At 28.6% G+C, this 26,810-nt stretch overlaps 7 protein-coding genes across 9 annotated transcripts in view; 5 read left to right on the forward strand and 2 right to left on the reverse strand.

The window, feature by feature from the left end:
• The window catches only part of LOC113386941 (isocitrate dehydrogenase [NAD] subunit beta, mitochondrial), a gene marked incomplete in the record, with an annotated part of 54,114 nt that extends 36,766 nt beyond the window's left edge, over positions 1-17,348 (forward strand). Inside the window, 6 exon segments of the mRNA XM_026624702.1 lie at positions 15,639-15,731; positions 15,808-15,924; positions 16,098-16,232; positions 16,306-16,542; positions 16,686-16,895; positions 17,001-17,348. Of these exon segments, the coding sequence (XP_026480487.1) occupies positions 15,639-15,731; positions 15,808-15,924; positions 16,098-16,232; positions 16,306-16,542; positions 16,686-16,895; positions 17,001-17,231 (1,023 nt within the window).
• On the forward strand, positions 4,139-5,575 carry LOC113386942 (fumarylacetoacetate hydrolase domain-containing protein 2). Its single transcript, XM_026624703.1, has 4 exons — positions 4,139-4,391; positions 4,683-4,893; positions 5,018-5,349; positions 5,408-5,575. Exons 1-4 carry the CDS (start codon positions 4,231-4,233, stop codon positions 5,562-5,564), a joined length of 861 nt encoding a protein of 286 aa, XP_026480488.1. The 5' UTR covers positions 4,139-4,230; the 3' UTR covers positions 5,565-5,575.
• Positions 7,945-14,559, forward strand: LOC113386940 (MICOS complex subunit Mic60). 3 transcript variants are annotated; one of them, XM_026624700.1, is made up of 17 exons: positions 7,945-8,100; positions 8,610-8,785; positions 8,850-9,079; positions 9,678-9,773; positions 10,427-10,602; positions 10,823-10,909; positions 10,987-11,026; positions 11,304-11,467; positions 12,052-12,136; positions 12,224-12,352; positions 12,433-12,521; positions 12,616-12,844; positions 12,934-13,092; positions 13,291-13,394; positions 13,475-13,662; positions 13,810-14,003; positions 14,476-14,559. In XM_026624700.1, exons 1-16 carry the CDS (start codon positions 8,062-8,064, stop codon positions 13,988-13,990), a joined length of 2,172 nt encoding a protein of 723 aa, XP_026480485.1. In that variant the 5' UTR covers positions 7,945-8,061; the 3' UTR covers positions 13,991-14,003; positions 14,476-14,559. The 3 variants fall into 3 exon arrangements, with proteins under 3 accessions (XP_026480485.1, XP_026480484.1, XP_026480486.1); XM_026624699.1 differs by lacking the exon at positions 14,476-14,559 and having other exon boundaries at positions 13,810-14,142; XM_026624701.1 differs by lacking the exons at positions 9,678-9,773; positions 14,476-14,559 and having other exon boundaries at positions 13,810-14,142.
• A 363-nt stretch (positions 17,349-17,711) lies between the features above and the next one.
• LOC113386365 lies at positions 17,712-20,393 on the reverse strand. Its single transcript, XM_026624149.1, has 6 exons — positions 20,227-20,393; positions 19,643-19,861; positions 19,413-19,535; positions 18,650-18,758; positions 18,198-18,429; positions 17,712-17,866 (listed from the first exon to the last, which is right to left on the reverse strand). Exons 1-6 carry the CDS (start codon positions 20,391-20,393, stop codon positions 17,712-17,714), a joined length of 1,005 nt encoding a protein of 334 aa, XP_026479934.1.
• A 769-nt stretch (positions 20,394-21,162) lies between these two features.
• LOC113385183 lies at positions 21,163-22,554 on the reverse strand. Its single transcript, XM_026623002.1, has 2 exons — positions 22,498-22,554; positions 21,163-21,531 (listed from the first exon to the last, which is right to left on the reverse strand). The coding sequence occupies exon 2, from the start codon at positions 21,527-21,529 to the stop codon at positions 21,173-21,175; it is 357 nt and encodes a 118-aa protein (XP_026478787.1). The 5' UTR covers positions 21,530-21,531; positions 22,498-22,554; the 3' UTR covers positions 21,163-21,172.
• LOC113385182 (1,5-anhydro-D-fructose reductase-like) lies at positions 22,314-23,872 on the forward strand. Its single transcript, XM_026623001.1, has 5 exons — positions 22,314-22,452; positions 22,516-22,683; positions 22,752-23,187; positions 23,291-23,397; positions 23,601-23,872. The coding sequence occupies exons 1-5, from the start codon at positions 22,384-22,386 to the stop codon at positions 23,790-23,792; spliced, it is 972 nt and encodes a 323-aa protein (XP_026478786.1). The 5' UTR covers positions 22,314-22,383; the 3' UTR covers positions 23,793-23,872.
• Positions 23,873-24,801: 929 nt separating this feature from the next.
• LOC113386366 (1,5-anhydro-D-fructose reductase-like) lies at positions 24,802-26,554 on the forward strand. Its single transcript, XM_026624150.1, has 6 exons — positions 24,802-24,945; positions 25,309-25,479; positions 25,645-25,761; positions 25,852-26,104; positions 26,195-26,298; positions 26,363-26,554. Exons 1-6 carry the CDS (start codon positions 24,811-24,813, stop codon positions 26,552-26,554), a joined length of 972 nt encoding a protein of 323 aa, XP_026479935.1. The 5' UTR covers positions 24,802-24,810.
• Positions 26,555-26,810: the final 256 nt, after the last annotated feature.

Consider the following 26,810-nt stretch of genomic DNA (forward strand, 5'->3'; position numbering starts at 1 on the left):
TATTTAAGTCTTTTCTCTGCTCATTGGGCAAATCGGCGATATAATTTTCTTACAAAAATTTTAGGATTTTATGAAATTTGTATATGCCATTATGAATTTCCTTTACTTTTACTTTTACTCATTTTAACAAATTAACTTTTAATGATCCAATTTGTTTACTTGGATCATTTTAGTAGAAAGTTTGGTAAGTCTTTTTCAATTATTGGTACGCTTTACTGATTTACCTCGATGAGAAGAAAAAGAACTTTTTTAAAATTCAAGATTTATTTCATTAAAGAAATAATTTGAAATTCTTGTAGATTGTTTAACACAGAATAACGACACTTTTGACAGCTCGCGTTAATCGAAACAAATATTTATTATCACGAGAATTTTTGTGATAAATTAGAAGCAAAACACACGAAGTTATAATGTAATTTTCTATTATGATTTTTTCGCCAAGTGCGAATATAAATAAAAATACAAGTTTCGTTATTTAGTTTCAAAATAATACAAAATATTGCAAATAAATAAAACAAATGAAATGTATAAAGAAGAATAAATAAATTGTTGTGAAATTATTTGCTTGTGTTTAAATTCATCCACTAAGCACGTGTACAACGATCTAAATTTATCTAATGAAGGTCCAAGTCCTAATCGCTCAAATATTATAAATATTTTAATGCTATTATAAATATATAATTTATAATTTATTATTATATAAATATGTATAATGGTCGACATTAATAAATGTGTGCATCGCGAGTGTTACCATATTACTAATAAGCATTATTCAAAATTGAAATGATTGCCATCTCGTACAATAGCAAAAAAGTTTTACTTCAATCGCATGTGAACCTTACGCGCACGCTTTTTATTTCATAACATTCATTTTTGAATTTAAACAGAAACTGCTTACAGTTGTACCAACATGAACTGTTTTTGACATTTAACCTATAATTGTTATCGATCGCTTTGACAGATGATATAAGAGCAAATAAATTGAATGAAACTAAATTATTAAACAACGTTTAAATAGCATAATGTAGAAGATCTCTTTCGTTAATTATTAGTTAATAAGCAATGGAGGGCGAAAGATTTTTAATGGCAGCTGGCGTGACTGCAGCTGTTGTAGTTGGTGCTTATGTCCTTTGGGGACCCTCCGGAGGTACGAGATTACGTAAAAGAAGAGGAACAAGTTGGCGGTCTTCATAACTTAGGTCGAACCTGCTTTTTAAATGCAGTCTTACAAGCCTTAGCAGCATGCACACAATTCAAACTATGGTTACAAAAATTCAGTGGAAGAGATTCGAAAAGTCTGATAACAACTTTGAATACCGTCATAGAAGTCGTCAACGGTACTCATGTTACAATAAGATCTGACCCTTATACGCCAGGCGATATCTTGCAGTCATTATTTGCTCTTGGATGGGTAATACCACCAGACGAGCAAGATGCTCATGAGTTGCTGCATGTCATCTTGAGCAGTTTGGAAGAAGAAATTAATAAACCGGTACGTAAAATTGGATGTTTATCTGATGCTTTGGGATTAAGTGATTACAGTCTTTTACCTACAAGACCATCAAGTGCAATGATGGTATCTTATGCTGATCGTGATGTTGGCCCGTGGCCAGAAACCCCGGACACAGCACCCCAAAGTCCACCATATCCGCCTCTATCAAATTATACAAGATCTGAAGTTCATACACCAAATTCTCCCCATTCTCCAGATGGAGAAATTGATTTTGATTCTCAAATCAATTTGTATGAAGTAGCTGCATCTGCTTCATCTACAGAAAAAGTCGCCCACGTTATATATCTGAAAGATCTCACTAAGTAAAAGGTCTTCAATATCTTGCCGTTCTTTAGAACGTGTTGGAAGCTGTGTTCGGATGGCATTATTTGATGAAGTACCAAAAGAACCTAATTATAGTATTCCATTCCATGGTACACTGGCAACACAGTTCAAATGTAAAGAATGCGGATTTAAGACTCCAATTCGCTATGATAAATTTGATAGCATTTCCCTGCATTTATTATCTGACTTGGCTGGATGTTCTTTACTCCAACTTTTATATCGTTTTGTGTCTCCTGAGATTGTGAAAGATTTTTTGTGTGAAAAATGTAATAAGCGTGAGCCCATAAATGTGTCTAGCATTGAGCAAGATGCAGATTCCATTTCAACTTCTTCATCTTCAGAGGATTCCCAAGTGAGAGCTAAACTTACCAGTTGCATCAAAACTATATATTTTGGAAAACTACCACAAATTCTATGCATACACATTCCAAGAACAATGTGGAGAGAGGGAGGCAATACATACAAGAGAATGGAATATGTATCATTTCCAGAAAACTTGAACATGTCGCAATTTACATATTTACAGTCCGGCTTTGCAACTCAAAACTGCAACTCTGGAAGTATGTCTTTACCTCGTGATTCAGGAGATTTGCACACTCCTGCTTATCGGCTTGTTTCTGTTGTGGTGCATGTGGGTGATACTGAGACAGGACATTTTATAACTTACAGAAGAGGATCCATGCGTAACATGCATAAATGGTATTTTACATCAGATGCAGCAGTGAGAGAAGTTTCATTAAATGAAGTTTACAATCTGTTGCTTACATGCTTTTCTATGAAAAATGCATGTAAAATTTATAAAAATTAGTCATAATTCAGATATTTTTAAGTTTTAATAGAATCCTGTGATTTATTTTCTTTTTATTAGATTTCAGCTTGATACACCTAGTTATAACATATTATGTAAAAATATAGCTGTTTTTATCTATGTACATTATTTATTAAGTTATGATACATATATGTTATAATAAATATTAAATATAAAAATAATAATACAAAAATAATTTATATATTTTTATTTTCTAAGACAATTTGCTCTTTGGCTCTCCATTTTCTTTATTAACTTCCGGAAGGAGTTTATGTTTTCATAAAAAAATCCGATTCGCTAATTTTAAGTTTTCTCGACGTTTCAAGCCGTTCTGAATCGAATGAGACCAAATTTGGAAAAATGGTCTTATAGAACTTACTGAAATATTACGGCCTTACGACAAGTAGTTCAATTTTAAAAAATCATCAAAGTTTGAGAAAATGAGTATATCAAATTAAAAACTAGAATTTTAATACTCTATAATTACAATAATACAATTTTATAGATATCAACTTTTTAGTTGTTTTTTTGTCCCCTATGATATACGAGGTCTGTTCAAAAAGTACCCGGAATTTTCGTTTTCTCAAAAAATATTTATTTATTCGTCTACATTAATGTGGTCCCCTTCAAAGTAGTCCCCCCCAGATATAATACACTTATGCCAGCGTTTTTTCCAATTTTCGAAGCATCCTTGATATTCACTTTTTGATATGTCCTTGAGCACTCTCAGCGATTTCTTCAATCGATAAAAACCGCCGTCCTTTCATGGGTCTCTTCAACTTTGGGAATAGGAAAAAGTCACACGGAGCCATATCTGGTGAATTTTTGCACTTTGCAACACTTTATTTCATTTTTTACGCAAAATTTAATACAAATTCTTTGACTTTTCAATTCTTCCATTGTAAAAATCGCCGAGCTCAGAACACGTCGAACTTAGCGACTACCACAGACAAAGTAAACAGTGAATATAGCTGAAAATTTCATCATACTTTAGGGGCATGTATACCAACACAATAAAAAAAATTTTGACAATCAGACACTCCAGACCCGCGAAATTTAATTATTAGTAATTCCGGGTACTTTTTGAACACACCTCGTATATTTTTAAAATATTTGTGGTTACAAGCCTGTTGCACATTGCGAACACTTCAGGCGTAAAATTTATTTCTTGTTATTTTTTGTAGTAATTTTTCTGTAATAAAAATATATTCTATTTCTTAAAATAAATAAATCCAAATAAGTTATTACAAATATTATATACATATAATCTAAAGGATATCGGATTGTAATTCTAATTTCATATTGTTTACATAACAAGACTCAAAACGTCATTTATCATGTTGTTTTCTATTTCATGTTTAACATTTAAGAATATTATTTGTATATGAATATATAATATATTAACTTATTATTATAATAGCATTTTAATAACATAAAATCCAGTTAAAAGTCGACCATGAATATTTGTTATCAAAGGCTGTTGGTATCAAAGTTCAATTTTTTGAAACAACCTTCTTTTCGAGGTTATTGTGAAGTTCAGTCCAAATTTAATGTAAGGAATTTGTCTACGACTACTGCAAAAACAATGAATTTTGTTCAATTTCAAAAAAATGACAACTGCCAAGTACGAACTGGGTTAAAAAAGAATGATGGAACAATTGTTGAGTTACTTTTGAGAGGCAAACCAGCTTCCATGCTCAGTTTATTGGGCTCAGGAGAATTGGAGAATTTAGACTATTTAAATTGGTACTTATAGTTAATAATAAGTTGCTCCTTAACAAACCATTCCTTAACTTGTCCAAGAATATTAACAACATTTTATAGAGATGATTCAAAATTATGATTGGTAGAGATGATACTAAATAGATTTAGTGTCAGAATATAATCAAACTTTTAATACGATGGAGATTAATCCAATTGCTATAACACTTACATTACAAATCTTCTAGATACATGATTCAAACGAAAATAAAGAACCTTTTTCTTACTCAAATGGTGTGAGATATTTTAAAACTCTAATGTATTTCTTTATATTAGTAGACTGAAAGAACCAGGAGTTTGCGAAAAGGATGTGACACTTCTTCCTCCAATTACGAAGCCAGATAAAGTGATTTGTATTGGCTTAAATTACAAAAGCCATTGCGATGAGCAAGGCATTGAACCCCCAGACAATCCTATGTTCTTCAGTAAATTCTCAAGCACAATTATTGGCTATGAAGATAATATTGAATATCCTCCAATAACCAAGGTAACAGAAGGTAGTATTATTTAGCACCGAATGGCACAAATTGAAATCTCGTCAATAGATAATAGTTCTTAACCAATGTAAATTTTCATATCAATATAATAAATCTAATATCTTTCTCATATAGGAATTGGATTGGGAAGTTGAATTGTGTGTGGTGATTGGAAAAACTGCAAAATGTATCAGGAAAGAAGAAGCTTTTGACCATGTATTTGGTTACTGTGTCTCACAGGATATCAGTGCACGAGATTGGCAAAAAAGATTTAATGGCAGACAATTTTTATTAGGAAAATCTATGGATACATTCTGCCCACTTGGACCATCAATAATACATAAAAGTGCAGTGAAGGATCCCAATAATTTGAAACTAAAATGTTGGGTGAACGGAGAATTGAAGCAAGATGGCAATACAAAAGATCTTATCTTTAAGATCGATGAGTGCATTTCTAGACTATCACAGTAAGAATCTTATTAGATATAATAGTGTTAAAATGTTTGTTTACTATTCCAATTTTAGATGTTTCACATTATTCCCTGGTGATATTATTCTGACTGGAACACCAGGAGGTGTTGGTATGGCTCGCACACCACCGCAATGGTTAAAACCAGGAGATGTGATTGAATCAGAAATCGAAGGACTTGGAAAAATGACCAATCACATTGTTTGCCCATGAAACAAAAACATTGAAAAGGTATTGGAGAGCAATGAAATATAAGTTCTTGTATATGATGGACATATTTTTATAATATTTTGATTGTTAATTTTGTATAATATATTGTAAATGCAGATGAATTCTTTTTTTATTCAAAATTAGGTTTTATACCAATGAAGAATTAACTCTGAATAACATACCAATAAGATTCATATTGAAAATTAAATCTTATAAGATTCTTTCAACATTTTGGTGCTTTTGCTTAAGTAAGTTTATATTTTACTGGTATTTAAAAGTGATGTTATAAAATAATAAGGTTAAATTTTATCACTAGTTCATTTTGTTCGTCAGTTGTAGAGAAATAAACTGCTATCTATGAATTCAACAAATCAAAGAATTTAAGATATAATTAAAAATAACTATCAGATGGTATCTAAATATTTATTGGTTGTTTCATCCACAAAATTTAACACTAACAGTATTAATATAAATTTCAAGGTCTAAATGGCTTCATCCTAGTTTTGCAATAAACTTCTCTTTTATGATATGGCTCATAAGGATCATCCACATAATATTTTGGCTTTCTCCAATACTTCGTAACCATAGAATCTAATAACCAACTTTGAGTTCCAGTAACAAAAACATGTTCCTTCAATCGCTTTCTAAGTGCTGGTGATTTTTTCCATAGACGTTTATGTCTACCTATTCTTGTTCTTATCCAACCGCCCCAATTTAGTCTGAAAAATCTTCTGGTTACCGCTTTCACACTTTTCCTCTTTCCTCTTCTCAAAGAAAATTTGGTTAAATCACGAGTTTGTTGAGTTCCAAAAATTACTTGTGTATTAAGTAAGGGATTTAAATTCGTTATAAGAGGCTTCTTGGGTTCAAAAGGTTTTGTATAATTTTTTATTTGACTATTTTGAAAAACACTGAAAGCTTGACATTGTTGTGAAATGTTAAAATTCTTTGCAATCAAAATGGTTCGTTGCATCTCACATATTGATGCCTGTTTGTATAAATAGCTTGCGGCTGAAAAGATAAAATTTGATAACATACAAGAAAAATTACATTGTATAAGTGGAGCCGTAGTACATTTATGAGTATCATAAATGCTAACTTTTTTAGGAATCAAAATAAATCAGTATATAAATTTACTTAATAATTATCTAATATATAAAATTTTAACCAGAACATTGTATAATAAAAAAGCAATTTAAAATACTGTGTATACTATAAATGAGAATACTATTTCAATTTTATTCTAATATAATATAAGTAGAAAAAATGTATATGTAATATAATATAACCTAAAAGTACTCTTTCAATAATTACATATATTTTCTAAGTATTTAAATCACATAATATTTTCTAAACTATATCCTAATATTAATTAATTTAAATAATTTCTAAAAATAAAATAAATGTTTCAAAAATGTTTATTTAAAGAAATTAACTCACCTTTTGACACTAATTTAAACATAGCGAAAATTTATATAACGTGTTAAAGATAAGTCATTTATTTATTTCCGTTATGTTGAAAATTAGGACAATTTTTATTAATTAAATATATTTGAATATTTAAAATATTCAAACTAATATTCATTAATTTTTTTGTAAATTTAATACATGACGGCAAGTCCTAATTCCTGCCATCTTGAGGTTAAATAAATAATTACAGTTTAGATTTACGTTGAGAGATGTCTCGCTTTTTAAAATATTTTAAATATTCTAAACTATAATTTAAAGGCAAAACTGGTAAAATGATTACATTTAAATAATATAAATGCCATTTTGAAGGTATTTGTAAGGTATAAGTTATATCAGTTTTAAAATTATTTTCTCAGTTGCGTCAGTGCTTCAGTACCTTTTAGCAAATCGCTTCAATAAATAGTAATATATATCAGAAACTATGATCAATATTATTTTCACGTTTAAATTTGTTATTGAAAACTGCTAAATACATTTTAAAATGCTAGTTCATATTCCGCGCTAACGGAACCGGAAATAACTGTCATAATAGAGCAAAAGGCTTTTGAACTCTGATATTTTGTATTATAAATATGCTTCTATACCTAATGTTATTAAATACAGTACTTGTGTTTATACGGTATTAAATAATATCAATAAACAGTTATATTTAAACTTGGATAATAAAATAAATGTGAATCGAAAATTTCCGCGCGATGAAAAAACATAATGCTATGACATAAATTCAAAGATACTGAATTCAAAAATCGAAAAACAAAAAAAAACTCAGTTAAACCATTCGTTTGTTTTCGCAATTTTATCTAAATTTTTAAAAGTTGTCATTCGCAAAATATTGTAAAATAGTAATCTTTCGTAAAATGCCCGACCCAGAGCGCATGCGCGCCTCTCTTCCGCCATCTTTCGGTTAATCTTGACAATCGTCCGTTCGATTGTCATTTAGGTTATCTTTTTTGTGTGGTGAGTTCGAAAAAGCAGCAAATTTAAACGAAGCTGCCAAAAAATAAATACTCGCCCGGTGCGTGTTTCCATCATGATCAGATATCTGGCACAAAAAAATGGATTAGCTCGGGTGAGTTAAATTATGCCCAAATTACAGTTGCATAATTTCTAAAATGCATTTTCAACATTTGAGAAATGTCAGACTTGTTATGTCATATCTTTAAATATTTCCACTTGTCAAAATCGTTCACAAAATTTTAAAAATTCACTTACTGAATTTGATTGACTTGTTTAAAGTTCTAAAGTCAAAAGCATCAAGTTAATTAATTATAAAAAATTATAGTTAGTCTTAAAGTGTTGCTTTACATGCTTTTTTTTATTATTTTTAATTTTTTTTTATTAAAATATATTAATAACATAATTTAATAGTATTCTCTTTATTCATATAGCAAATTCGTTTCAATATAGCATTGTAATATATTTATAAAAATGATGTCATAGTCTGCACATGACATTAATTTTTCAGTATCATGTTTGTACATTTATTTTACACAATCTTCTATAATATTTAATATTTAATTATTGTTTGTTATAACAAGAAATCTGAAAAATCAATAAATTTATTATTATTTGTTTTAGGTAAATCGTGCAGTACTTGTGCGACTATATCTATGCAATCAACAACAATATCAGCAATATAAATTCACACATACAGCTTACCCACCGAAACCAAAAAAACCAAATCCAGCAGGCGGTTTACTGGTCACTTTTGGTGCAATTACCTTGGTTGGAGGATTGACACTTGTTTATGCCAAGTAAGCATAAATTAAAAAATCTCATTATTATAATTTCTTTCTATTTGCATATTTTTATTTTCAGGAGAGATCCTGAATTTCGAGAATGGCTTGCAAGAAATGTGCCAGTTACAGACAGTATAATCCGGTTCATGTACCAAGAGGATTATACATATCAGGACAGTGTACTGAATGCCTTAGGTAGTTCTAAAGATTTTATGCTGGAATTATTTTCTTCAAAAAAATCTGATGAAGAAAAACGGTTAGAGAAAGATCGATGTGATATTGTTGATCCTAATGCAGATGAGTACAGAGGTTAGAATTCTATATTATTCAATTATTTTAGTTAATCTTAAATATTAACTTTCTTGGTATTCATAAATTTGAGTTTTTAAATGTAGAAACTTGCAAATTTTTTACACATTTATATTGAAATACAAAATTTTCAATTTTCAATTTATATCTAAATAAAAATATTTATTTTCAACCAAATTAACTTTTTATGCAGAATATTAATATCTTCAAACAAACTTCCGTCTTATACTATTATATTTTTTATATGCTCTATAAATTTCGTATATCGTTTAAGCTTCATTAAAACCTTACTTGAAATTTAAAATATTTTTCTTTCAAAGGCATATAGATATGTATTGTTGTATAGTATGCACTTTCATGTGATTTTATTTTATTTAGAAATTTGATTAACATTCTAACAATACTAAAAATATTTTTTTTTATCTAAAACTTTATCGATTGCTTGTGGTTGAATCATCTTTTCACTAACAATAAACTGGTCTAGTATCATTTCATATGCAATAAATAAGCTGATTAATAAACCAGCGGTCGATAAAGTGTTAATAACAAATTTGCACTTGAATTTTGTGTGTTTTTAAATAAATTTTGTCATAAATAGCACCTCGTCCAGCTTTCAAGCCTTTGCTGGAGAAACCCACCCCTCCTGAAAAATTTACTGAAATTAGAAATATTGAAGGGGACAACGTTCATTTAGGTATATAAACTAAAATATTCTTAAATCAAGTATTATTTTATCAGTTGTCAGTGCATAAAAACTCATTTGCATAAAAACATGTTTTTATCTTTGTATACCTATAAGTATCATTAATGATAATTATTGTTTACAATATTTTGTAAAATTATTTTTTCTTTATGTAAGTTGATATATTTCTAGTATATAAATTATCTTTAATCTTTTTTAAAAAAAACTCAAATTTTAAATATTTTCATGCATTTCTAGAGAAGAAAGGTAATTAGGTTGTTTTATATTAGAAAGTGCATGTGTTTTTAGTGCTTAATCATTTTATCTAAAATTAAAAATATTTTTTATCAATTTGTGTACTAAAACTTAAAAATGTGTATTGCATTGAAAAGACAATAGCTTAAATTTAATTGAGAGTTAAAAATTGAAATACTTGATGGAACTATTAACATGTTGTTATTTTGTAAATTCTACTAACTGGAAATAATTTTATTTATGATAGAATTAACTTGACATAGTATACTTAAGGTTTTGCCCTTTTAAAATACCTAACACCTATTTATTATTTAATTATTAATTTAATATAATTTTATAAATATATATTTCTTGAAAGGGAGCAATCCATTTCAATATTAGGTATGTGAACAAATACATAATATTTTCAGTTGACAATATAATACAACATACAGACGGCAAAGCACCAAGTGGCAGGACTGATGGACCAACTAAAAAGACCATTGCTCAACTGGAAGATGCAATCAAAAATGCTTCCGAAGTGGCTGTGCCAGCTTATGCAAAAGCTACTTGCACTCTGAAGGATTATATGGATCAAGTAGACGTCGTAAGTAGCATAAAAATAAATATTTATGGTCATAGGAATAAATTGTTTCAAAATGTAAAAAATATTCTTTATGAATGTTTGATGAAATTGGTCAACTAGCTAAATATAGTTTAACTGCTAAATTTCTTTTTTTACTTTAACAATTAAAGTTGTTTTAGCAGTGGCTATAACTTTTTCATACATACCAGTGTATATTTATTCTCATTTGTTTCTTATTTAGATTATCGAGAGTTCTATTGAGATGCATAATCCACAAACATGGGGTGTTCTGCGTCAAAGAAGTGAACAAAAAGCTAAATGCATAGAAGTGAGTTACTTGTCTTATATTTAATATTAACATTTTATAAAATGTTAACATAATGTTCATATTTTATTTTATTTCAGGCCGCGGAAGCAGCTGCAAATGAGGCCATTGAAAATTTGAGTAAGCATGTCTTTTTAATTGTTTATTAAATGCATGTCTTCGATCATTGTGAAGTAAAATTTATTAGCAGTCATAAATCCATGACAAAAATTATTACAGACCAATTATTGTGCTTATTTTTTAGAAGATAATCTTTCAAAGTTCATTGTGGTTCAATACTTGCTGAAACTCGCATTTCAAATTAATTTTTCTCCATTTTAGTTACATATTTGCAGTTTATAAATTGTGATCCATCGATGTAAAATGTTGTCTTTAATGTTTTTTTTATCTCTTGCAGATAAAATGCGTGGCGCTTTGGAGTCGGACATCGACGCACCTAAGGCTGCTATTGATCAAGCACATAGAAATTTGGACCGGGTATTATTCGATATAAAGCAAGCTAAACAAGCATACCTTGAAGAAAAAGAAAAATGCGATCTTACAGAGAGATATTGGAAAAAGGTATGTCAGCTACATTATCAGAACCTTTGTATTTCATTTGCTTCTTTAGCACTTAACTAACTTACCTGAAGACGAATCCTTAATGATCAATTGCTATAAATTCTGCTTACAATTAGTTTTCTTAAAGACTTTGATGCACAAGATTTTTGTCCTTGCAATAATTTTCAAGGGATTCTTTCTGTTTGCATACAAAGTGATTATTTATACATTTATAATATTATGTACAAGTAAGATTCTAGAAAATATAGTCTTCATAATTTTAATAAAACCACATGTAATTAAAACCGCAGGTAATTGAAAAGGACTTCGTAATATATTCAACGCCGAATTCGAAATTATGAATATGTTCTGTATATAGTTTCCTTTTTATAATTCTTATAAAAAAAAATTGTATATTACATTAAAGATTTAAATAAACATATTTTGCACTGATTATATTTTTTGATTTATTTTTAAATTTTTGCTACTTTATTTTTTAATTAGATTTTTTGCTCTCTCTTAAAAATAACGAATTTAATTTTTAATATCATTACTATAATAATAAAGTTTATACTAAAAGTTTGTTTTTATTTTTTTTTGCATAGATTGAACAAGCCAGAAGTTACTTCTTAGAAGAAATTGAAACACTGTTTCCTGGTACAAACATCTGTGAGCGCAGATTTAAGTTGGGTATGCAAATTCATAAAGTATAATTTTTATTTTTATTTTAATTTAAATTGATTTTATATGTATTATATTGGTAAATTGTATTTTTAGAGGGTTCAACAGACTTAGATCTATTTTTACTGCATGTGATGTCTCATGTGATTTTCTATCAGAAAGAATTAGCAAAAATGCAAACCATCATGGATAGCCGTATGAACCAGGCCTTAGCATTAGCTAGGAGTAAGTTGTTTGTACACCTCTTTTTCAAATCAAACTAATACATATGTGCATTATTTATTTTTATACTCATAACCTTCTAGCATGTAATCCAGAAGAACTCAAAGAGGTAGTAATTGAAAAGAAATTAGAAGAAGAACGACGGTGCAAGGATTTGGAATACCAGAAGAAGGTGAACATTAAAATTAAGATTTTTATTTACCAGACAATATTACTATAAATTATTTGTTATTATAATTATTATATCTGGTATAATATAATTTCAGGCGCTTTGTCTGCGTGCGGACGGCGAACGCGATTTGAGGCGCCAAATGAAACTGCAGGCAGAGGCACATGCTGATCACATTCGAGATGCAGTATTACTTAAAGAAAAAGAAATGGAACGCAAAGCTCAAAGGTTATTAGATGAAAGGCTAGCAGCAGAGAAAGAAGAATACAAACTTCAGCTTGCTGCTATGGTTGGAAGGCTACGTGGTGTTGATAGTGCACTTAAAGGTAAATTACTCGGCTTACAATTGTTTGAAGTGCCTTAAAGAATTATATCAATTATATTTTACATATTTTATAAATATTGTATTTTACAGCTCGAGCAAAAGCAGATTCAAGTGCACAGCAGGCACAAGCCTTATGGGGTGCTTGTCAAGCACTTTTAGCAGCCATAAAAGCGAACACTCCGTGTGTGCCATGGGATAAGCAACTTAGGCCATTAACCCCAGAGATCAATGCGATCGAGCAGGTCACTGGTAAGATTAAACCCTGTTAAAAAAAATATATATATCTAGTCATTTTTCTTGCTTTTGGAAATTATTGAATACAAAATTATGAATTTTTGTAAAACTTCGAGAATATTTCTCTATTATGAACATTTAATTTTATTCATAATTAAGAAAGAATATATCCTATAATAATTTAATTTATGAATTTCTGTATTTTTTTTGCAGCTGGATCAGATGAACTAATAGAATCAGTTGTAAATGGAATTCCTAAAGAAGCAAAACGCCGTGGAGTATATTCTGAGGATGCTTTGCGTGAGAGATTTTTGAAGGTTGACATCATCATACATACATCACTCACACTAAACAATACATATATAATTTATAACCCTCATATATTTTTCTGTAATAGGTCGAACGCGTAGCTCGCAGACTTGCCTTAGTGCCAGAAGGAGGTGCACGTCTCCCTGTCTATTTGCTTTCATATTTGCAAAGTGCAGTTCTCATGTCTACACACAACCCTATGCCTGCCAGTGAATTATTAGATCAACGTACTGATTTTAGTCAAATGGACACATATGAAATTCTTGCTAGAGCCAGGTTAGTTTACAACACATGAATAATTTGCTTCTAAATATCTAACTAATACTCTCAAATTATGATTTTTAGGATCTCACCATTTAATAATTATTTTATTTAAAGAACTTTTCTTCTTATAATTCATATAAAATATTTTTTTTACCCTAGGTATTGGCTGGACCGTGGCGATTTCACTCAAACCCTGCGTTACATGAACTTACTGAAGGGTGCTGCCCGAACTGTATCCAGTGAATGGCTCTATGAAACTCGACTGATGTTAGAAACACAGCAAGCTGCGCAGGCACTGATGGCTCATGCGCAGGCACAAGGCCTCATGTATTTGCAGTAATCTGTAAAATTCGGTAAGACCAGGACAAATAACTAAAACCTGATCTTTACACCTGAAATTGTAACTGTAACAGCTGACAATATTGCAGCCTTCGGTCCAATGATAAAAATGTTTTAATGAAGATTTTATATAAGGACTTGTATATTAATGTGATGTTGAATTGATAGAAATTGTTAACTATATTTATTAATCTTTTGTATATATTTGACCATTACATTACTTAAAGCCTTTTATTTTAATATTTAATTTAAAATAGAATCATTTAGTTCTTCAACTTTCAATACTTTTTTTAAACCTGAATTAAATTATAGTGGTAAGTTTAATTAGTTAACTGGCAATGTTATATAAAATCATTTTCACAGGAGTATTTATTATACTCAAAGAATTCTATACACAAGATTTAATTCATTTTTTCATATGGATGTTGAGCTGTTAATAAATATGATAAATGCAATATAACTTAGTTTTATTTCATTTTATTTCAGATAGTGAACCTTCAAGATAAAGCAATTGTGAGAATTTATTGAACACATACAAGTCTGTGTTGTAACCGCGAAGACAGACAATTTTATAATAATGCTGCTTTTATATATATTTTAAAATAGTAATATTTTTGTTAATGCATTTTTATTTATTATGTAACATATTTAATTTGATATATTTAAATATTTTGATAAAAGGCAATTCATTTTAAAATGAATCGGTGTATAGACAAAATAGATGTATTTATTAAAGACAAACAGAATTGTAAATCATTATGAAAAATATAGATATTTAATTATTTTTGGTATATTTGTGTTGAAATTTAGTTTGTGTATAATATAATTTTAAAAACTACAATTTAAAAGTTATAAGATATTTCACATTTTTGATTAAAATTTCAGGATTTTGTTAAAAATATTAGGATGTTTAAATAATTATAATTAAATGTATCAGATAATACAAACTTTTATAACATTTTATTTAATATTTATTTATTTTACGTATTCAAGTTCCAGCGAATGCCACTAACATCTAGTTATAATACGTTTCAAATTAGTTTATAAAAGAATCTATTAAATAAATATATGTTTTAAAAAATAACATGGAGATTTCGGTTCACGTTCGGTTAGCTGAATAAATAAATGTTTTCAAAAATCATTTCCTACAAATTACTTCTATTGAATTTTAAATGCAGCATGGTTTCGCGCCATTCAATTTACAAAATGAAAGTGTGACTGCACCTTTACATGTAACATAGACAAACGTTCTACTTCACGTAGATCAGCCTGACTGCACATTTGTTAACTTCAAGTCTATTTTAAAGTCAAGCGAAAATTTTTGCCACTTTGACTTTAGACGAATTAAAATTTAGCAATATTTTTAGTTATATAACAAAAACACTATTTTAAACCAATATTATAATGTTGATGCGGAGTGCGAGCAGGTTATGCTCCCAAGTAAGTATATTTAAAGTTTTCTTTAACATAAACCTCAAAAAATAAATATTCTCATTCAAAATCTTGCACAATTTTTTTTTAGCTAAATTCAAGATGCCTTCACACAACTCCAGCAAGGGTATGTTTTAAGATTATATTTAAATATTTCATGTTGCTTACATTATATTCAAACCATTTAAATTTTTCAACAGCTTGAAGAAGTCCTGAAGCCTTTAGATAGTAAATCTAGAATAAGATGTACATTAATTCCTGGAGATGGTGTAGGACCTGAGTTGATTTATTCAGTTCAAGAAGTTTTCAAAGTATGTACTCGGTGACTTTCAAAAATAGATAAACTAAGCAATATGAAATTATGAAGTAATTTATTTATTATTTTAGGCTGCAAATGTTCCTGTTGATTTTGATGTTCACTTTTTTTCCGAAGTCAATCCAGTATTAAGTGTCCCACTTGAAGAAGTTGCTGCATCAATAGCAAAAAATAAAATATGTCTAAAGGTATTATTGAGATAGAATAATATTTGAATATTTATAATATTTGAATATATTTCATATTATTCAATTTGCTGTTTTTTTATTTTGCTTTAATTTCAACTTGGGATTTAAGTTTGATCAATCTCTAAATATAATTTTTGTGAATTATTTACTTTCATAATTTAATTTTTGTTTAGGGTGTATTGGCGACACCTGACTACTCTCACACCGGTGAGCTACAAACGCTCAACATGAAGCTGAGAAATACTTTAGATTTATATGCCAATGTTGTTCATGTTAAAAGTTTGCCAGGAGTTCGCTCTAGGCATAAGGTATAATGAGTGAATCTACAAAATTAGATAGATATAAAGAAATATTATATTATGTAATGGTTACCTTTTTTAGAATATTGACTGTGTAATCATTCGTGAACAAACTGAGGGAGAATATAGTGCTTTGGAGCACGAAAGCGTTACAGGAGTTGTAGAATGTTTAAAAATTATAACAGCCAAGAAATCTGAAAGGATTGCCAAATTTGCTTTTGACTATGCAACAAAGCACAATCGCAAGAAGGTGACTGCTGTACACAAAGCAAATATCATGAAACTAGGGGATGGTTTATTTTTGAGGAGCTGTGAGAAGGTTAGACAAGGTTTAGATATTATTATTATGTAGAGATAATACAATTTGGATCAAAACTTATGAAAGCATTTTAGAAGTTGCAGAACTGTGTAAATTTTTTTCTAATTAGTTACAAAGATTTAAAATAATCTCTCTATTTACAGATGGCGAAATTGTACCCAAGAATTGAATTTGAGAGAATGATTGTAGATAACTGCACCATGCAAATGGTTTCCAAACCACAACAATTTGATGTTCTCGTTACACCCAATTTATATGGTAACATTGTGGACAATTTGGCATCAGGATTAGTTGGAGGTGCAGGTATTGTAGCCGGTGCCAGCTACTCAGCAGAATGTGTGGTGTTCGAACAGGTAATTGTAATTGACATATTTATTCAAGATTTGTGAAAAAGAATTAATCGGGCCATAATTTAACTTAAACCCTGCCAAGAAATTATCATATAAATAATTTTTCAGGGTTCAAGGCACACATTTGCACAAGCTGTTGGTAAAAACATTGCCAATCCTACTGCCATGTTATTGTGTGCAGCAAACATGCTCCGACATGTAAACCATCATGTATATAGCGATCAAATTAAACAAGCCGTTCAGCGTGTACTGCAAGCTGGCAAAGTGCGAACCAAAGACATTGGAGGAAATAATTCTACTAATGAATTTACCAATGCTGTTATCGCATCTCTGAAATAATTCACAATAATAAAGCATTTTTGCTGTAAACATATTACCTCTCTTCAAAACTATTGTATCTTAGATTAGATATTTATATTGAGAGTGTATAAAAATAAGAAAAAATCAATATCAATTGGAACTGACTTAGAAGTGATCCATCATAGATACAAAAAAATTGAAAATGTTTTGCTTGTAGTTTTCATTATAATATTGGTGTTTATTTTGTGATTATCTGTACCAGTTATTTTAAAGTAATCTTTTGGCTTTAATTTTAATATTTAAGCTGTACCATGTATTATTGAACTGTTACAAAATTGCAGTACATTTATCTGTATTAACTTATTTATATTTAATTATTATTACGATTACTAATTGTACATATTAGGCGTTACTAAAAATAAAATGTTCAAACAATATTTGGATTTTATTTTTTGTATAAAACGCATTTGGATAAAAATATTTGAACTTGCAATCTTAAAGATTTTTACACAAATTCTATCAGCTTCCTCTAGGCTGGGCCATCTCCAATATTCTTTTTGATGGTTTATATTTTAGTGCATTCGGACTAACTTGGAAAGCATTTTCTTTGAAGTCCGCATCAGGTGCTTGTGCTGTGGTCTTTGCTTGAGCCATTTCTAATATTCTCGGAGTTGCTACAAGGAAAAAATAAATGTGAGGGATCATAGCTGATGAAACATTCAATTGTAACATTTAAATGTGTGATGAATAGAAGATAGTTTTTATATGATTGCATTAGTCTTGTTTTCAAATTTGTGTTTCTTTTCAGATGTTTCAATGTAAAATGTTGCAAAAGATTAGGGAGGAAATATCACCAATGTGAAAACAAATTACAGCAGAGAAACCATAAACATCTTAATTTCTATTGAGTATATGGACACCTCTACTTCCTGGTATGCAACATTTACACTTCAAGATAATTATAAGTATATTAATTTTTTAATGGTTGATGATGGTATTACTTACGTTTGTATTTAAGCGCACTTGGCGATATGTATGTGTAATCATATGGAGTATCATCATATTTCTTAGGCAAAGGTGTTGCAATTTGTTGCATACGATCAGTAATTTCGTAATGCAATGCTTTTTGTGGGGGATATCCATATCTTATGATCGGTGGTTTTTCATACCGATATTTAGGCTCACTCATGGACAGGATGCCAGGCATTAGTTTTCTCAAAGGTCTGCGAGCTTTTATCTATAATCGATTAAAACAAATGATTAGATTTAAATAATTTAATTTTCGTACAGGAAGTTCAAGCAATTTGTCTTAAGACCTCATGCCTTTTGCCTTGGAAAATTAAAAAAACATAAAATTAGCAAATCGGTTACTTTACCATTAAACCTTCGATTCTTTATAAAAATATCATTATATTGGTAAAGGAAAATTAATTTTATTTTTGATAAAATTTTCGTACCCTTGTATCCGGAGGTTTCTTACAACGTTTGGGAGTTGCCAATTTCTTTATGTACGGTTGATGATTTCTCCAATCTTTCTTAGTCCATCCTCTTGGTTTCTTTTTTGGCCTGTAAATTAACAAAAATATTTAACTTTCATTGATTAATTAAAGATAAAATTTAAAATAATTATTTTGCCATCATTTGCTTATAATTAATTTTAACTAATCCAGAAATTCAGGATATCATCGTAATAGCGTGAATTAAAATGAATTTTTAAACGTTTTAAACGGACATGCCTATATGTATATATGTATGTGTGTAAAAAGGGCACTTCTACGCCATTTTTTCATAAATTATACGTAATTATTACAAAATATTTCCACATTATCCACTTATATAAAATGGAAAAAATTATTACATATTTTTTACATCAATCTTACGTACAAATGACGAACATATGTAACTTTCTTGCGCAAAAATTACGTACAATTACGTAAGGATACGTACGTACAAATTACGTACAAGACCAGGATACAATTTTACCGATAATCAATTGATTATTTCTATTAAACAAAAAAATCAATTTGCCTTAAGTAGTACATATCTTAATTCGGCTTAAAAATAAAGACATACAAAATTATCTATAACGAAATTCATAATAAATTGAATCATTAGCAAAGCATTAAATATCTAGTTTCTAATGTTCAAATTGTATCTAATTTTATTTAGTATAGGAACTTAGAAAGCTTAAAATAATAAAAATTATATAATCATACTTACTCATATACGTATTTCATATAATAAGTAATTTTTTCAGGATGTTTCTGAATTAACTCATCCAAGTTTTTACGGTTCTGTTCTGGCATGATTTCATGGAAACTTTTTCGCACTTCCAAAATTCGTCTACAATTACATATAAAACGAATCATAAATTATAATTAATTTAACTATAAAAACAGTGTAAATAGAACTGCACTATTAAAGCTTTATTACATGTTCTTATTATTTACCCCATTTTTGGATCAGACAAAGAAACAACCCTCTCGCTGGGTTTCGCTTTGAGGGCACTTCTAGAGACATTAGAAATTCGCATCTTTGGCGGCCTATATTTTTTAACCACCCTGTCTGGTCGAGGATATTGTAGGTTCGATTTCGTCCGCGGCGGACATTCGAACGGTTCATCCCGGATACTTGGTCTTTCGAATCTTGAACCTTTGCCATTGTTGAACCTAAAATTGATAAAAGTAATATTATATAAATTTATTTTTTCGAACTGTGGACAACCTGACATCTTGCAGTAGCAATGCTAATCTTCTATTGAAAATATAAATCAAAAATATATTAGCCCATTTTCGGGCACTGCGGGGTGTAATGACAAGGGGTAATCTGGGGTTTAACTCAGCTCAAGGACTTGCACCATGGCAGTACTATCCATTATTATAATGACACATTTAGTTATTTAGCTAAGACCAAATTATAAATTTTTTTGCGTTCTAGTTAATTATTTCTTTTAATAATTAGTTATCAAACATTTTATTTTATATGAATAGTTCTCTTATTTGAATTTTATTTCTAATTTTTGAAAGGTACTTACTTAACGTCCCAAGATTTGAAGTACTCATAATCATATTTTGCCTTTACTGGAAGTTTCGGTAGTGATAAAAGAAGTGTTCGTTGTGAAGCTTTGTATTTACGTCCTTTATTCTTTTTGCATTTATCTTCAGCTTTACTTTTCTTTTCACGTTTTTTGACTTTCACCATTTTTTCTTAGTTACTTAGTTACTTTTTTTGATAGTTTTTAACCACTGTTTTGTGGCGATTTTACTATTTTTTTGTATTTTTTTCCTATTTTGCTATTTTTTTGGTAATTAGACTATTTCATTTCTAATTCATTTTTTCGAAAATTTTATAATTTTTTTTCATGATTTTTTTGGTGAAGTTTGACGTGTTTTTTTGTTTATTGCATGGCGTTTTAGATTAATGCATTTTAGTTATGAATATTATAACTCACATATAAGCATCATTAATATTAATACTATTAATAATTATTACATATATATGTATTTGAAAAATATTCATTAAATTGCATTAATTATCTTAAAATTATTTACATATTAAACGTGTTACAAGACTATTATCGCTTTCAAAGATATTATATTTTTATTCTAAACGCTTTCTCCCTTGTATTTGTATTATAATTAAATATAAATGTTTTTTTTATTTTTTTTATTTTGCAAACTGTTACAAAAAATAAATTTTAATTAAAAGAAAATGGAATTTTAAGTTCAACTTATTTGATAGATTTATGTGAAATTTAATAATACAAGGTTCGACATTTCGAAATCCCTGAAGAAAAAAAAAAACATTTATTAATTTCATATATTTTTTTAAATATATCTTGTATCATTTAAATATACTCGTTTACCTATGCCTTGTACATTGTACCCATTAATTCACATAAGGTCTAAAATATAAAAAATATGAATCATATACATATACAATATGCAATAATTATTACTTAAAATATATTACAACTAAAACTATCTTTTCGTGTACAGTTTTCTCAAAAATTCTGTGACACTAGGATCTTGCATCAGGCTTAATTTTTTCTCGTTCAAAATTTCACTAAGAATATCCGGTTCTCTTTTGTTATCTTGAGGACCATCGTGAGCCTCTATAACAGTGTCTTCCGGTTCCTGGTTATCGACGGATGCACTTCTGTCGATTTTTTTACTTCTTTTAACTTTATTGGAAGTTACTGGTTCGGCGGATTTTCTCTGATGTGTGTTTTCCTGCATTCGCCTTTTTAAATGGCTGTTTAACTTTTCTTTTATATCTTCTAGGTTTTTACAGAATTCGCCCTCATTGTTTGATCCTGGCTGGGACGGTTGATCCATATCTAAAGAAAAAGTGATATATGTATATTATATATATATATATATATATATATATATATATATATATATATACGACAGACGTTGTCCTGTACCTATGTTCACAATTCAAAAGTTCCAATTTTTTTTAATAACGTATACTTACGAATTAGTTAAAAATTATTATGTTTTTTGCAATACAGTCTATACCAAAATGTATATACATCCATATAGCTGATCTTAAATGTACAACTGAAAATATTGATATTGCCTTAGCTAATAAGTGAATTAAAATAATTGGCAGATGACATTCTACATTTGTTTTTTATGTTAAAGAATGCTTCAAATATGTTCAATGATAAGCGTTTTTTTGTAATTTTGTCCATTTATTTCTACAATCTAACTATATTCCAATAAATCATGAAATCTTAAAAAAATTCCTTAACAAACTTCAGAAAGATTTATCAAAATCCGAATAATCGTTTAGGAGAACTATCCTTTCATACATCATTACAGAAGAATTTTATATATAAAATATAATATATATATAAACGTTTGTTACTTTAATATTATTTAATAAAACGTGTAAAGTAATTGCAGTGTATACATGCAATAAATTTTGATAAATTAAATATAAGTAAAAATATAATTCAAGTACAGCATCCATGAAGGTTGCCAACCCCTGTATGTCAAATTTATATAATAACCTCCAAACAGCTGTTATTTTGTATACAAGCGTTTGAAATACACGTTTGAATTACAATAAAGTTAAACAATAATTAACAATAATCATTAACCGATAATAACAAATTCATTATACAATTATATAAACATCAATTTTAACCACCATTTGCAGATTCGCGAGTAGTGCATCCGAAATGTTAGTGCCAAATATAACGCTTAATAATGGACAAAAAATGCCGAATTTTGGACTAGGAACTTATAAGGTATTTAATAATAATTATATAACAAAATTAGCAAAAATAACTTACTTGTTTTTTATTATAAAGGCCAAAGATGGAGAGGCGCAACGAGCTGCTCAAGATGCCATCGACGCAGGATATCGGCATTTCGATTGCGCTTATTATTATCAAAATGAAAAAGAAATTGGTGAAGGAATTAAAGCTAAAATAGATGAAGGAGTTGTGAAAAGGGAAGACTTATTCATTACAAGTAAGGTAATTTATTGACCAAATTAAATTAAATATTAAATTACTTATTTTTTATCCAACCATTATTTTTTCAGTTGTGGTGCACTTTCAACGAACCAGAAAATGTCCTCAAATACTGCAAACAATCTGTCGATAGCATCGGCTTGGGATATCTTGATCTATATCTGATACACTGGCCATTTTCATTCAAGGCAATCATATATATACCATACTTCATTTATAATTATTTACATTTTCATTTATATTTTTCTCTCCAGGCCTCAGATGGGTCATATGCCGATGTGGATTTTGTTGATACTTGGAAATCCATGGAAGAATGTTCGAAACAAGGTTTAACTCGAAGCATAGGAATAAGTAATTTCAACAGTAAACAAGTTGAAAGATTGTTGCAACATTGCACAATCAAACCTGTTGTTAATGAAGTTGAAGTTAATACTAGCATTAATCAAAGGAGGTTGATTAAATTCTGTAATGATAGAGGGATTGCGATAGTTGGTTATACACCCTTAGGTAAACATAAAGTACTTATGAAATATATAATCATGAGAAATCAGTTTAAATTTGCTTTTGCAATTAATATATTAGAATATTTTATAATAATTTAATACTTTAGGTTCAATAGACACCAATAGGCCCGGTGTGAATGGGGTTCCACAAATAGTTCAGGAATTAGCAGAAAAATATAGCAAATCTCCTGCACAGATAATACTACGATATTTGGTAATTATTTCTGTATAAATAAGTATATTAAATTTATTGCATTGTTATTTGTTATTCATAATGGCTTTCTTTGTTGTTTTGATATTTTTTGTTTATTTAGAAAATGAATTAAGAATGGTTTTAGATCGTTTGCAATAATTATAATAAAGGGAATGTGTGTAATTTTATTTATAATTTTTACTAAACTAATTTTTTTCCTGCAGGTTCAACTTGGAGTTACTCCAATACCAAAATCTGTGACCAAATCAAGGATTGTATCCAATATTCAAGTTTTTGACTTTGAGTTATCAGATGAAGATGTTGAGAAGATGGACTCTCTGAATAAAAATGAAAGATATATCACATTTGAATCTGCCAAAGGCCATAAAGAATATCCATTTAATATAGATTTTTGAAAAATAATGTATATAAACATTATTAGATAGCATAATTCAGAACCATACAAAATAAACATTATTATATTTATAATATTTATATAGCCAATAAAAGATTTAAAATATTACAATATATTTTATTGCTATAGTATAGCAATTGTATGTAATTGTAATGTATATAAACATTATTAGATAGCATAATTCAGAACCATACAAAATAAACATTATTATATTTATAATATTTATATAGCCAATAAAAGATTTAAAATATTACAATATATTTTATTGCTATAGTATAGCAATTGATTTACCATGTAGTAATATATATTTCTGTCTGAGCAGCTGCAATATCTGTCTTGCCCAAAAAATATTTTCCATTTTAGTAACTTCAAAAATTTATAGAAACTACAAATAATATAGAAATTATTTCAATAAACTTATGTTTACGGCACAAATGTTTCATCTGTTTTATTATTTTTATTATAACAATTTATGGTGAACAGGGTAAAATATTCTTCTGATTCAGACATTTTCTATTATTATTATAATTATTAAGATTTGTACTACCATGTAACCTTAAAATGTTTATCTGATTTCCTTATCAGATAAATAAACAGCCAGATTTCTATTCACGTGACACGACTACTTATCACAGTTCGGGCGTAACGCTATTTCCGTTGCATTTTCACAGATTTTATGTTTATTTATCTATGGATTTACACCCTAGTCGCTCCTAAAGAAGTTTTACTTCAACAATGTTTCATGCTGATTGTTGCCCACAAATATTTAATCAATGATTAGTAAAAAGTGTAATTGGTGTTAAAAATCATATTTATAAATATGAATTCATAATTATTAAAATTTAAATCAAAATCGACGAAAAATTGCAACAACTTCAGAACGGAAAATAACAGTTTTCGGGTTGGTAACCCCTGATTAAACTGTCACTTTTTGAAAACAAGTTATCCTAACCTTCCATTTCAAGATCCATTTGACAAGATATTGATATTAAATTATTTATTACAATTTAATAAGTTGAATGACTAGGTTTTATAGTAAGATTTTTTTAAATACAATACGTTCTTTAGTGTACAATACAAATAAAATGGAAGTGCCTAAAATAAAGTTGAATGATGGACATGAAATGCCCGTATTTGGTTTAGGCACATATAAGGTAATTAATTTTCTTATATATGTAGATAATATTTTGCAGTAAAATACGCAAAATAGGTTAATTATAGTTATATTCAAAATAGTGGCCTTGCCCACTCCTTTACTACTTTAGCTTCTATATTCTTAAATGTCGAAAGTTGTTTGTTTTCTTATATTCTTTAAGATATACCAAAAATTATAAGTAAGTACAGTTTGTTCATTCTATTAGCATCAGCTTTGTTTGAATAGTGAGATCAAAATATAAATATACATATATAGATTCACAGTGTTTTAGCGTTTAACATATATTAATTAATATATGTTGAACGCTAAAACACTGTGATTAATCTAATAAAAAATCTATTAAATTGAACGTTTATTATAGGCCTCTAGATCCGGAGAAGCACAGCGTGCAGCTCAAGATGCCATTGATGCTGGATACAGACATTTTGATTGTGCTTATATTTATGGAAATGAAAAAGAAATTGGAGAGGGCCTCAAAGCAAAAATAGCAGAAGGAGTAGTGAAACGAGAAGATTTATTTATCACAAGCAAGGTAGTATTCCATATTAATAAAACTTTAGAGTTTAACAACTATATAAAGAAAAAATGCACCTTAACTTTTGCTTGCATTTCTGAAGTTATAAGTTAATATTTTTAATGTTACATATTTTTCCCTTTCATCAATTGTCGTAAATTAATCTTAATTTTGTTATTTCAGCTTTGGTGCACCTACCATGAGCCTGAGAAAGTTGTAAAGTACTGTAAAAAGTCAGTTGATAATGTCGGATTAGGTTACCTAGACTTATTTCTAATTCATTGGCCCTTTTCGTACAAGGTAAATATACATTTATATAATTACAACTTGAAGCAAAATATTGCACATATTTCGAATTCATTTAATGATTTGTTTGCAATTTTTTTCTAGGATTCTGATAATTCATATAATAATATTGATTATGTGGATACTTGGAAATCAATGGAAGAATGTGTTAAACTTGGATTAACTCGAAGCATTGGTATATCTAATTTTAACAGTGAACAAGTTGAAAGACTTCTCAAGCATTGTACTATCAAACCGGTGGTCAATCAGGTTGAAGTCAATACTAGTATCAACCAGAAAAGGCTAACAAAGTTTTGTAAAGATAGGGATATTGTCATTGTTGCATATACACCACTAGGTATTATTAAATTAGTCTCATCAATATAATTTTTATTACATATCATTTTTTTGGCTTTTAGCTGAACTATTTCCAAATATCTAATTTCAGGTTCAATAGATACTGCTCGCTCAGGTGTATCAATTCCCAAAGTTGTGCAAGAGTTAGCAGAAAAGTACAATAAAACACCAGCCCAAGTTGTACTACGATACTTGGTATGTTTTACAAATAAAAACCAAATTATGGCAAAGCTTATTAATTCTAAATTTCAAATTGCAGGTTCAACTCGGTGTAGTACCAATTCCTAAATCTGTAACAAAATCAAGAATTGTTTCAAACATTCAAGTATTTGATTTTGATTTATCTCATGAAGAGGTTGAAAAATTGGATGCTTTAAACAAAAATAAAAGATTTGTTACATTTGATTCTGCTAGTGGTCATAAAGATTATCCATTCCATTTGGATTTTTAAGTATTAATCATATTAGTTGATAAAAGGTTGTATACGAAATTAACTATGAAGTAAAGTTGCAAAGGATTTAGTACTAATTGGGGAAGGTAAATGAATTTGATAGAGGATTTAAAAATACATCATATTATAAAACAATGTTAATGAATACTTATAAATAAATATATTTATAATATTTTTTAAACATTCTTTTAATAATTGATTTTCTAATATAAGGTATTATTTTATTACTTTTTCATGAGCACAGCTGCATTATTTT

This window comes from Ctenocephalides felis, unplaced genomic scaffold (genome assembly GCF_003426905.1).
Source record: "Ctenocephalides felis isolate EL2017-DRISC unplaced genomic scaffold, ASM342690v1 CF-g0.4_SCAFFOLD_03571, whole genome shotgun sequence".
NCBI lineage: Eukaryota > Metazoa > Arthropoda > Insecta > Siphonaptera > Pulicidae > Ctenocephalides > Ctenocephalides felis.